Source organism: the organism of the source record quoted next, unplaced genomic scaffold (assembly GCF_019419815.1).
Source record: "Pyrus x bretschneideri cultivar Hongxiangsu unplaced genomic scaffold, Pyrus_bretschneideri_v1 Contig41, whole genome shotgun sequence".
Taxonomy (NCBI): Eukaryota; Viridiplantae; Streptophyta; class Magnoliopsida; order Rosales; family Rosaceae; genus Pyrus; species Pyrus x bretschneideri.
In genome coordinates, this window is record NW_025999735.1 from 4345147 (window position 1) to 4359071 (window position 13925).

At 37.9% G+C, this 13925-nt stretch overlaps 1 protein-coding gene across 1 annotated transcript; it reads right to left on the reverse strand.

Annotated features, from left to right (window-relative positions):
• Positions 1–7989: 7989 nt before the first annotated feature.
• LOC103947912 (E3 ubiquitin-protein ligase ATL41) lies at positions 7990–9188 on the reverse strand. The gene has a single exon (XM_009358880.3). It carries the CDS (start codon positions 9020–9022, stop codon positions 8255–8257), a length of 768 nt encoding a protein of 255 aa, XP_009357155.2. The 5' UTR covers positions 9023–9188; the 3' UTR covers positions 7990–8254.
• Positions 9189–13925: the final 4737 nt, after the last annotated feature.

Below are 13925 nucleotides of genomic sequence, written 5' to 3' on the forward strand. Positions count from 1 at the left end.
GAGCGAGCCCGGGAAGTGATCTGCCCCGGGCCAGGATGTGACAATTTGGTATCAGAGCCTAACCCTGGACGCGTGTGTGCCGACGAGGACGTCGGGCCCCTAAGGGGGGTGGATTGTGACATCCCACATCACCCAGGAGAGTGATCCTTAAATGTATATTCTCATCTCTACCTAGCACGAGGCCTTTTGGGAGCTCATTGGCTTAGGGTTCCATGGGAACTTCAAAGTTAAGCGAGTAGCGTGCAAGAGCATTCCCAGGATGGGTGACCCATCGGGAAGTTCTCGTGTGAGTTCCCAGAAACAAAACCGTGAGGGCGTAGTCGGGGCCCAAAGTGGACAATATCGTGCTGCGGTGGTGGAGTGGGCCCGGGAAGTGGTCCCCCCCCCGTGCCGGGATGTGACACCCCTAATTGGAGATTGCCCAAGTATAACCTTGAAACGCAACCAAAGAGGTTTAATAAAATAAAACTTTTATGATTTTTTCAAACTTTGTAGGAATTTGAATTTTTGTACATTATGAAATTTGTAAAAATATGTGACAACCCGTCCCAAATTTTACGATGTTATTAGTTTTGAAAGTGTGAATTGACGAAAATGCCTCTAAAGGCGAGGGTGTTGACTTTCATGGACCAGCGTATAGTGAGACATACGAAATATTGTTTTAGCGCATCCTTGTAATACTCGTCACTACGAACGTGTAGGCGCAAGTAGAATCGAATTTGAAGCTACGATAAAGAATTTATGGACTTACGAAGCTTGAGGGCATTTTGGTAAATTCATTATTCTAGGTAAACCATTATTTTATTATTTTGTAATGTTTGTGAGACATGTGGGGCCCACACCTCATTTTTCTCCTCTCACCCGTGTCCCCTATTTCTCGGGACTATCTTTCTCTTTCTCTCATTATTTTATCAACACTCTCTCACCTCACTCCACCACTCCATGACTACCACATCACCATTTTCTTCCTTTAACCTTTTCAGCACCCTCACCTTTCCTTTACAAACATTGACGGCAACACTGCCACTGCACACCACCTTTTTCCAATGAACACCTCTTCCTCCCCCGATAAATGATGACAGAGTCACGCACCCCGAAACCCTGTGCGTGGCCACACTCTCCCTCTCTCTGTTTTTCTTTTACTGTACAGTGGCATCACCACTGCTTAAGAAATTTCCCAACGATTTCTCACCATGTTCGATGAGGGTAAGCTTCAAAAACTCCTTCAACCTTCTTAGATCAATTCTTAAAGTATGATTAGAGGAATTTCGAGTTGTTTTGGTGATGATTAGTGCAGGAATCATCTCTGGGACTCAAACCTAGTTTTCGGTGAGAATCTGACGGGTTTCAAGCCGTTTTTTGACGACACTCGACCATGGCTGAGGAAACCAATGGTACTACTTGAATCCTTGTTCCTCGACCTTCATTTTGATATATTGGAAGGCTGGGTTTAGTGAAGTGTTAGAGTGGTCAGAATTGGGTAGAACCTGGCGGTTGCAATGGCAACCGGCTCGAGAAGAAGAAGTTAGAAAAGCAAAAAAATAAAGGGCCTTAAGCCCAAAACCCGGCCCAAAACCTTAAGCCCAAGCCTTTGGGCCTTTGTCCCAGGCCGGCCCATTTCTGAATTGGGCTCAGGATGTTTTGAGAATATTCTTAGAATATTCCTTTGGTTGATTTTTCGAAATTTTTTCGAAAACCCTTCTACGCTAACTTTGACGTCCTGAGTCCGTTTTTAATAGCCAATTAGTGAAATTCTAAAGTTTTAATATAGTTGACCACCGGAGCATCTCGGTTGATTTTTAGGGTTGACCATTGACTTTTCGTTGACTTTTTACGAAAATTGTCCAAGACCCTCATTAGCGTATTTAGGCATGCTGATTCCGAATCCGCTATCCGCTTCTCCAAATTCAAGCATTTTGATTGAGTTTTACTAATGAGTCTCAATATTATGCTTATGTGCAATTACTATTGGAGACTCCAACTTTCTAGCTTGAATGGATGGGACATCACAAGTAATTGTGAGTGCGTCTTTTCCTTTATATAATATATATATATATATATATGTAATTGTTAGTTTCCATTTATACATGTCATAAAGAGTTTCTACGGTACGCCTAGATTAAAGTAACATTTATAAGATTTAGTACTTTGATAGAAATTATGAAGTTATGCTACGTCCAACAAGACGCACATGTATATGCATTATTATTGATGCCATGATTATATTTACAGTGTTGAATGATATTATGTTAACTAGAATTATCGAATCACTGTGGCATGACTATATCTATGTTATTTGCTTATCGTTTGCTGCACCGGTGTTAGTACTCGTCCGGACCAGGGCCAATTTTTCACGTGTATGTGCACATCGCACAATACGCTGACTTTGGATCCATTGTAGGTGTTAGGGATGGCAAGGGTTCGGTTTGGGGACAGAAATGCTATATCCATCCCCATAACCACGAAAATTAACCATACCCATAACCGCAAAATAACCATCGGGGATTATCCATAATCATATCCACCGAGTAACGGATTTTCAATCGGTTATCGGTTATATCCATCTTCGTCAAATATATATATATATATATATATATATATATATATATTCATCCAATTGACACACTATAAATTTTAGTAGATACTAATTCTGCCATTAAATAGCCACATCCAATTACAAAAAACATAACAATATATATTTGAAGTTGTTCATGATAAGCCAATATGATAAATTGGTCCAATAAAAAAGAACAAGAGGACAAAAACAAATATGGAAGGAAGACAAAAAAAAATTATCTAAAAGTTTCAAAACTTGTGACGACAATAGAACGAGATATTTGCACTTTGCTTCTAGTTCCACCAAGCCAGCATCATATTTCATGGTGCTCCTCCTTCACACCCATCAATAGAGCATGATTTCCTACAGTATTAAGAAAATGACAAATAATTAATATGAATCGTTGTACACATATAATCTACAAAGACGATAGTTATATACATATAATATAATTGCCAATACTTACCTCATCCATATCCATATCTTCAAAATAAGTGTAGCAACCGACGTGTGCATTAGAACAAGAAGCTAGTTGTGATACATAAAGACTTAAATTAGTTCTAAAAACTGAATGCATACTAATTAATTAAGTTTGAAAAATAAGTTCGAAATTAAGATTAAAGAACATGCACAAATATAAGATGAAAATAAATTAATACTTTGGGGTACCTTGAATTTCTTTTCACAACCAATTTTGGGCACACATTAAGGCTTCCAATGTCTTTGGATGAAGTCTACTACGATGTGGACTTACAAATCTCCCACTAGTACTGAAAGCTGATTCGGAAGCAACTGTAGATATAGGAATATCTAATATATCCCTTGCCAAAGCACTTAAGATAGGATATTTAGTCCCATTTGATTTCCACCAACCCAAAATATCAAAATCAAATGTTCTAGGCAAAACAGCCTCATCCAAATAGTGATCTAATTCTGACTTTACATTATCAGTACTTACAGTACTAGAAACAAACAAGTCAAAGTTATCCATTAAAGGATTCATCTCTTCAAAGTCAGGTTGATTCAAATGAGATGAAGTGAATGATGGTTGATGACTCATGTTAGAAATATGATTAGATCCACACTCTTTTACCAAATCATAACAATATTTGCGAATCTTATCAATTTCATTCGAAGCATATTGCCCATACATAAGAAGAAAGAAATACTCAATCAGCCTCATCTTGAATCTTGGATCCAATACAGTAGCTACAACCATTATTCCATGAATCACACTCCAATATTTATCAAATTTCTCAATCATACTTCTTGCCATATTTTTTATTTCATCACGTCTAGAGGTAAGCCACCGGGTTAGCGACAACCTGATCTTACAAATCTTTGGAAAATAAAGATTGGTTGTAGGGTACTTAGTTCCAGAAAACAACTCGAAGACATTATAAAACAACTTTAACTTCTCACAAATCTCTCTTGCCATCTCCCAATCTCTATCATCAGGCAAACACTTATATTGCGACTCTCGTTGTTTCAAATGAGGGAAAACATCCTTGTAAATCAAAGCAGATTGAATCATTAAAAAAGTGGAATTCCATTGAGTTTTACAATCAAGCACCATCTTCTTAGTACTTGGAAGCTTCAACTGACGTGCTGCTTCCTCAAATTTTTCCTCTCTTTTTTGTGTTGTTGTCCAATAAACAACATTATCACGAATTTTCTCAACACCACCACCAATCACTTCCAGACCATCCTTCATAATTAAGTTTAATATATGCGCACAACAACGCATGTGAAAAAACCCTCCACCCAACAAAAGTGAACTACTAGAAAGTTTTTCAAGAATAAGATCAATCATTTTATCATTTGTAGTGCAATTATCTATGGTTAAGGTAGAAAGCTTACGATCGAGGTTCAATCTAGCAAGCACTCCATCAAAACATCTGAAAGTGTCTCGGCGGTATGTGGACAAGGCACATAAATAAATCTGAAAAAAATTACAAAGAAGATGGTTACAATAAAGAATCTGAAATATAAATCTAAAGCTAGATAATAATTAAATAGAAATTAAAGTATTAGAAATATCACCTTATTATTCGGCTCTGCAGCATCCAAGAGTCATCAATAAAATGTGATGTTATTACCATAAATCCTCTATTCTGATTGCTTGCAATCCACATATCAGTAGTTATGGCAATTTTACTCTTATTTTCATCCAACAATTGCATTGTTTTCGAACGCTCATAATCATATATTTTCAGGATATCACTCTTGATTGTGTTTCTTGGAACAACCTTAAACAACGGTTGGATAACACTCATGAAGTTTCTATATCCAACATGCTCAACCATGGAAAGAGGGTACTCATGCAATATTATCATTTGGGCGAGAGCCCTCCCTGCACTTTCTTGATCAAATGTATACAACTCTACTTTCCCATCTCCTACTTTTTGGGTTAGTGTTTGCTTCAATTTTTTTTGCCTCCGACATGGACATATCATCACATGATGCCTTAAATGGCTGGTTCCATTTCCAGTGTTCCCACCAAGCTTCTTTTACAATAATTACATATTGCTTTCATCACCCCCATCAACTAATGTTCTTGTGTAATGTTGCCACACCAAACTACGAAGTCTCGAATTATTACCTTCACCATCATCACCCCCAGGTTCCTCAGTCTCACCAGCGACCTCATTTGGAGTTGGTATATCTTGGGGTTGAGCAATTTGATTTGGTATTTCTTGTTGCACAACACTTAGATTCAATGTAGGTGCTAGATTACAATTAGTTGGGGTAGATATTGTTTCTTCTTGAGACTTAAATTTTCTTTTAGACATTTTGATTGCTGCAAACACAACCAAATCCATTAATATGTAACAAAGACATGGTATAATACTGAAACTGAATCAATTAACATGTAAACTAAATATATAACGACAAACAAGAAGACAATTATTGATTTAATTGTGCATAATTCTATGGGCTCATAACATATGTAATAAACTGAAAAACTGACGCTAATTGATAATTTCCATGAATCAAATAACATGAAAAAGAATGAAAGATTACCTATTGAGCTGACAACATGCACTAATTTGTTAATAGTGAGACTCTTGAAGATAGATGAATCTGATAAACTTGGAACATTTGATAATTGATATATAAAATGATTCGATGAATTAATTTGGTTGAGTATAACAATAAGAGTATTGAATTGATGAGGTTGTTGGTATGCCCCATGTATGATGTTTGGTGCATAATAAAGATAGTGTAGGATTTGATGCATGCATAATGAATTTGTACTATAAGGAAATGCATAATTGAATATTGTGGGCATGATTCCAAGACTTCGAAATGCATAATTGCATAATTGAATAATTGAATATTGTGGGCATGAATAATTGAATATTTTGATCGAAATGCATATTCCAAGACTTCGAAATATATATCAAATATATATATATATATATATATATATAATATCCATATCAGATTCGGGTACGGATATGGATTGAGTACCCCTATAACCATATCCAAAACCATAACCGAATAAAGTTCACGGTTTTTCCCCATATCCAAACCATACCCGAATTTTCATATCCAAATCCAATCCATTCGGGTGGTTATCCACGATTATCGGGTTTAACGGTTAGAATTGCCATCCCTAGTAGGTGTCAATTCTATCCTAGATTGCTATAGGCAATTAGGACTCGTATGTGTTGCGCATAGCGCTAGTCTTCACGTGATTGTAGTACTAGAGCGTACATCATTGTTACACCTAGTCCTATTCATGTCAGATTACCATTGCATGAACTCGTGTGTCAGCATGTGTCAATGATGAGCACTTGATTTGATATGTTTGCTTATGCAAGATTTTACGATTACTAACGTCATGCATCTATTTACGAATTATTGGGTCGTATTGAATTCATGAGATTTTGCAAGCTACGATAGGTATTTTCTTACTATACATAGTATGTGTATTCTGGAAACTATACTTGCTTTACGGCGAAGGGTTATAATGTTTTCAGAAAGGTTTTATTAAAACTTTATTTTCAAGCAAACTAACCCTTGTTTTTTTTTGCCCCTCCATGTTCTATTAGTAGAGCTTTCGTACCGACGAGGATTATTGGAAAATTTTGGTGTAGATGATTACCTTCGATGGTATAATTCTCACCCTATTTTACTGTACTGTACTTATGCTTTGACATCACGGGTGAAATGGGTTCATTCCCGCTCACATGCGCACTCTTGTATTTAGGCACTTCTAGGTTTAAATTTATTCACATTTTCCATGTCACTACACTTTATGGCTTCGTCACCCTTCGGGTGTTGGCCAGCACAGCTCGATTCGGAGTTCAGGTGGACATTGCGGGTCGGGGTGTGTCAAAATATATAGAGATAAGTTATACAAAAATTATTTAAAAAAATAATGAGGATAAAATAATTGTTGGAAAGTAAACATAGTTTGGGTTCTATATTTTAGCACAGCACGGTTGGGAGAGAATACAGCTTTTGGTGCTAAATTTGGTTTTGGGGTTACAAAATTTAGCGTTTAGCACATTTTGATTGAGGATTGTCTGATCCCCTTCTAATCTTCTCAAAATAAAAAATTACTCTCATGCACCTTCAAACATACATCGAGTTTGGAGAGTTTTCAATTTCACTTCAATCCTAACTAGAAACCAAATAAGGTTGAAGGTTGGAAAATCTCAAAAATAGCTTGAAGTGCCCCAATCCCCAAGTGATCTCTAGGTATTTTACACATATAACTCCACTTTAGAAAAAACACTTTGAACAATACTCCACGAAAACCGTGTTCACTTTGAGCATAAGTTAATAAAAAAATTCAACCTAGGGCGGGTGACAACTAAATGATTAATTTACTGGTAATGCATACGAGATGCTAATTTTAGGGGTTTCTCCGTAGTTTACTATAAAATGAAAGCCGCTACTATAGGACAAATCTCATTTTTTTATTCCCGTAGTTTAGATAAAGTTTACTAATAAAATGTCAATTCACACCGCTTTTTTTTTTTGGTCAATAGTTTAGGTGAAGTTTATTAAATTGCCAATGCATATGAGTGGCACATGCTTTTTTCGTTAACTAAATGAATGGAGAATGTGACGTGTCCTAGAATTACATGTTTTGGTAAACTACATAGACCAAATTGGAGGAAAATAAACTACATGGATCAAAAGTGAACTTCACCTAAACTATTGGGACAACGTGAGATTTGGCCTTAATATAATATTATAGTAGCTGTAATTATCATATCTAACTATTTTTTAGGCCACCAAACTACGATTAAGTCTTCGTCAGACCGTGCAATTCAATATCCTTCACTATGCATGACCATCGGAGTACACACACACACACACACACACACAGAATCTTGACAATAGATAACGACCAAGCAAAGGATGTTTATAATCGTCTATAGCGATAACATGAAATTAATAATTAACACCAAAAATTATGTAACAATAAATAAAAGTATTCATTGCAAAATTATGCTAACATATTATACCAACAGTTGTTGCAATATTCATTGTCTCTAAATCTTCTATATATATACACACAGAATCTTGACAATAAATAACGACCAAGCAAAGTTTTTTTATAATCGTCTATTAGCGATAACATGAAATTAATAATTAACACCAAAAATTATGTAACAATAAACAAAAAGTACTCGTTGCAAAATTATGCTAAAATATTACCGATAATTGTTGCAATATTCACTGCCTCTCTAAGTCTTCTATACCATCTTCTTGACCACAAGATTGAACCCGTCTCGAAGATCTGTCCATGCTAAGGATTCTTCTGAAAGAACTCAACCTCGAAACAGGAGCATTTACTTTAGTACCAGCTGAGCTGGATTGAGCCCCTTCTGATGTCCCTTCCATACATGATGGTGACAACACAGAATTCACATGCTCCAATGGCGGAGCTGTGGGCGTTCCGGCCGCGGGACCTTCTCGTGGCTCGAGCTGCAGACGTGGCTCCGCCTCCGTCCGGCAAATGGGGCAGGTAGTGTGGGAACTCAACCACTTGTCGATGCACTCTGCATGGAAACTATGCTTGCAATTTACAAGCAGCCGTGCCATTTCTTCATCCTCCAACATGCTCAAGCACACAGCGCATTCTATTGCGTTGTCATCCCGACCATCTCGACCGTCCGCACGTCTGAATACGAATATGGGCAAGGCGGCGATGACGGATGGCTCGAGTCCGATCTTGGGTGGCTCAGACTCAACGGAGTGGGCATGAGCCACGGTTGATCCCAAATTATGATGCCAGGCCGCTCGGCGAAGGGCTTGGCGTCGGAGGACACACCTTGCGTAGGTATGAAGCACGATTACTAGGAGAACGACGACGGATAATGAAATGATGGCTGTTAGCATAATCTTGCTGTTGAAGTCGTATGAGCTTTTTTGATGGAACCATGGCCGTTCGGTCTCGTCATCCTTGAGGAGGCGTATCGGAATTGTAGACAAGGAAGACATAATCCCTGCTTAATTAATTCACTTTGGCGTATCGGCCTTTCCTCCTCCAGAGTCCGAATGGATTTGTGAGAGAGAAGAGAAGCGGATTGCAAAAGTTTATTTTATGCGTTTCAAGCTCAGACTCCGAGTCGGAGAACTTCTGTTTGGTTTTGGTTTCGGTATGAACGTGAGAGTTGAAAAATTGGAAGAACAAGAGGAACATACAAAGCAAATGTAACTGCTGCCTCTTATTTTCAAAACGTTGACTGTTGAATGTTGACTTATTTCTTTCTTTCTACTTTAGTTTCTCTCTCGGAAATTTCTCTTTTATTAGTTTTCTTTTATTTATTTATAATGTTTGTACAAATTGGTTTGGAAAATCTATTCGTTTAATTATGTGTGGGAACATCATCATTTTCTGTAGAAATTAAACAAATTACTTTTTATTTGTCACAATTCTGATGGGTAAGCTCATAAGTCATAAATGGTGCATGGGGTTTACCTTGCATGTTAAGTAACCATATGGTTCTAATATGGCTAATAATATACCTTCGTGAGATACATCCCTTATTAGTGTTGGCCAAATCTCTAATTTTTTTAAGAAATTAAATGGTTCTGATCTTTGATTTAATATGCTCAAGCTAAGTTATTAGTAAATGGGGTATTATCCAAATTTAAAAGGTTCACCATGTATGAAAGATTATAAGGTGCACCATATTTCTTATATTTAAAACATTTTAGCTTTGAGATTAATGTATTTCTTTTATTACTTGATAGTAATTATACAAGAATATGCTCTCTAGGGTTTCCTAGGGTTTCTTAGGTGCACTAGGAGAGTGACGGCAGTTTCTTATTACGGCGGCAGCGTCGAAGTCAATTCGATTTCTGGGATTCGTGTTTATGTCTGATTAATTCGTGGCGTCTACTGTTGTGGATGTTGATCCGGTCTTTCCAGTTGGTTGGGGAGAAGTGTCGTTGGGTTTTTAACTGTTGCTTGTGAGTTGTGCAAGGGATTATGGAAGACATGGTTGAGAATTTTGCTACACGGTTGGATCTTACAACAAAGGAGAATAGGGTGGTGGTGATAGATGACAAGGAAGGCTCTCTACTCAAAATGACTAAGGCTTTTCTAGTTGGGAAAGTGTTGTCTCGAAAGCCGATTAGCAAAGAAAGGTTCAAGCGTTGTATGATGCATCTTTGGCGCCCTAAGGCCAAGGTGACGATTGTAGAATTTGATGACGATTTGTTTTCATTTGGTTTTGATAACAATCGGGAAAGAGCAATGGTGATGGAAGGGTGGTCATTGGTTGTATGATGAAGCGTTATTGGTTCTGGCAGAGGCCGATACTTTGGCTCATTCTGTTCAGATTGCTCTTCATGATCAGGAATTTCGGATCCAAGTTAAGGGTTTGCCCTTGGCATACATGTTGCGACATATGGGGTAGTTTATTGGGAATCATATAGGCGAACATGTGCTTATTGATCAAACTAGAAAAGGAGATGTTCAGGGGAGGATTATGCGTATTTGTGTTGTGATCGATATTATGAAACCCTTACGTCAAAGTTTGTTGCTCTCTATCAAAGGGTCCATGGTGAGTATTGATCTTCAATATGAACAGATTCTAATTACATGTTTCTTATGCAGTTTAATTGGGCACATGGAAGACCAGTGTGAGCAGTATAAGGGGAAGTATTGAATTTTGAATGTCTATATTTGTATTGTGTGAAACCAAGTACAATGAAAAGCTCATATAAATGAGCGGAAGAAAAGAAAAGAAACAGGAGGAGCCGAAAACAAGGAAAAGCAAAACATAAAGAAAGAAAAAGCAAAGCATGAAACATGGAAGCAGAAAACATGGAAGGAAACATGGAAAAGTAAAGCAGCCCTAGAAAAGTAAAGCAGCCCTAGAACTTCTTCCATGCTTTCTTCCAATACTCCCCCTCAAGCTGGATCAAAGGGATTAATTGATCCAAGCTTGAACAAAACACGTTGAAAATCAGCAGAGGGTAATCCTTTTGTGAAAATATCCGCAAGTTGATCATGACTGCGCGTGTAGTGAGTGTCGATCACCTTGGACTGAACTTGATTTCTGACGTAGTGACAATCAACTTCAATATGTTTAGTTCGCTCATGGAATACAGGATTCGATGCAATGTGCATTGCGGCCTGATTATCACAGTGTAGGGACATGGGTTGTTGATGAGGAAAACCTAAAGTCAACAGAAGGCTTTTGAGCCAAATAAGTTCACAAGCAATGGACGCCATAGCACGATACTCTGCCTCTACACTAGAGCGTGCAACAACACTTTGTTTCTTGCTTTTCCAAGTAACTAGGTTGCCTCCCACAAACGTACAAAAGCCAGTGGTAGACTTGCGATCGAGAGAATTGCCTGCCCAGTCAGCATCAGTATAGCCTGAGATCTGAGTGTGACTATTGTTGCGCATAAGAATTCCTCTACCAATGGAACCCTTAAGATAACGTAGCACATGATGAACAATCTTCAAATGATCCATGCTTGGAGAGTGCATAAACTGGCTAACAATGCTGACAGCATATGATATATCAGGACGTGTGATAGTCAGATAAATGAGTTTGCCAACCATTCTTTGATAGTAACTTAAATTGGGAACTGGATCACCGTGAGTTTTTAGCTTCAAGTTGCTATCCAAGGGGGTACGAGCAGGCTTGCAATCTGTCATTTTTGCTTCGTGAAGAAGATCCATGACATACTTGCGTTGGTTGAGGAAGAAACCCCTGTGAGAGTGTGCCATCTCGATGCCCAGAAAGTATTTGAGAGTGCCAAGATCCTTGATAGCAAACTTGTTGTTGAGATACTGTTTAAGAGCATTAATCTCTGACATATTATCACCTGTCACAATTAGATCATCAACATAAATGAGCACAACTAGTTTACCCACTAAGCTGGAACGAACAAATAGGGAAGAATCCGCAATACTTCGACAAAAACCAACCCTTTCCAGAACATGACTGAGCTTGGCATACCATGCACGTGGACTTTGCTTGAGACCATAAATGGATTTATGGAGTTTGCACACCATTTCTGGATTGTTTGATTGAGGATGACCTGGGGGTAGCTTCATGTAAACCTCTTCTTCAAGTTCACCATGCAGGAAAGCATTTTTAACATCCATTTGAAAAAGAAGCCATGCATTGTTAATTGCAACCGACAACAATACTCTAACAGTGTTCATTTTTGCCACCGGAGCAAATGTCTCTTTATAATCGACGCCATAGGTTTGTGTAAAACCTCGAGCAACCAAGCGAGCCTTATTCCTTTCGATTGTGCCATCTGAATGAAACTTAGTTTTGTACACCCAACGACTCCCCACCGCCTTCTTTCCTTTTGGAAGTTTCACCATAGTCCATGTGTTATTTTCATGGAGGGATTGAAGCTCCTTTGCCATAGCATTTCTGTTGGAAATATGCCCTGAAAGTCAATCTTTGGAAGAAACCTTTTAGGACAATGAATTGATGTATATATGACTCTTATACATCGGAAGGCAAAGATACTAATTAGGACTATCTCAATGAACGAAATATGTCCTAAATAGTGAATCCATGGACAATGGATCGATGGAAGAAGTAACCTAATGATGTTAGATTACAGAGACCTTCTTCTCATAACCATCATGTCCAAAAAGGTTCCTGGTCATAAGGATTGTCGGAGGGATACTGACAATCCATAGACTGGTACATACTATGTCCGCTTCAATTGGAAGGATGGAAAGTCTCATCCCATTCGTGTAGCGACACTAAGACAAGCATGTAGGTGCTCATTAAGGGAATGAGTTCACTTAACACAATCGAACGAGAGTACTTGCATGGAGGTCTACTCACATGTCAAGCAAGTAACTCTAATGGTTGGAATAATGTAAGTAATCCTTTGACCTGAGGCATCGTCGTTGTCTTGTGGTTAAGTACTTAATCTTTGATTATGTTAAAGTCACTCCATTCGCGAGTGTCCAATGCATCGTTGGGGTTAAGCCACTTAGCCATGAAGGCAAGTGAATGCGTAACAAGGAATCTCTAATCCTCGATAAGAGAGGATGAATACTCTAAGATATGATTCGGGAATCTTCGGCCGAAGTATCGAGCGTAATAAAGGAAAGCGTTCCTATACGTCTCAAATGAATCATATAAGAAGGAATAATCACATTAGGGGTTTGACATTATAAATCCATACCCTAGTAATGTGATTGAGAGTATTGTTTTAGAGAAGGATCGAATTACATTGTAATTCCAACTGAATAGGTTCTCCGAATAACTTCTACATTAGCTTGGGTAGCCATGATATATGGTTAGATGTCACTCATGGCTTGTGAGTTCTTCTAGATGATTAAATGTAGTCATTAAAAGGAAGGTGAATTAAAAGTAAGTTTTAATTCACTAAGTGATTGGATAATCAATTGGATTGGTGCCAATCACCTCACTGCCTTGCTAATTAGAACCTAAAAGATTGTTTACCAATACACTCTTGTAGTGAGTAACTAATGGATGAAGGAAATAATTAATTGGATTAATTAAGTGTTTTGATTAATTTAGAAAGTCTAAAGAAATCATAAAAGCGATAAAGATCGTTTTGGGCTTAAAGAAACGTTCGGGTTTAATTGGGCCCATTGGGCCAAAACCCATTGGGCTTTTATTCAAGCATTGGATGACTTGAAATAATTAAAAGCCCAAAGCCCAAACCAAACATCAAAGGCTGGCCAAAGAGAAGGGAGAGAGTGGGTCAATTGTTGACTTGTTTCTTTATGTAATAAAAGGAACATTATGATGAAACATGAGTTAGTGTGTTAGGTGGTTCATGATACACAAAAGAAAAGAAAAATCTCTCTCTCTCTAACCTCAAAGGCCGGCCACCAAAGGGAAATTTTAGCTAATCATCTTATCACCCTTTGGTT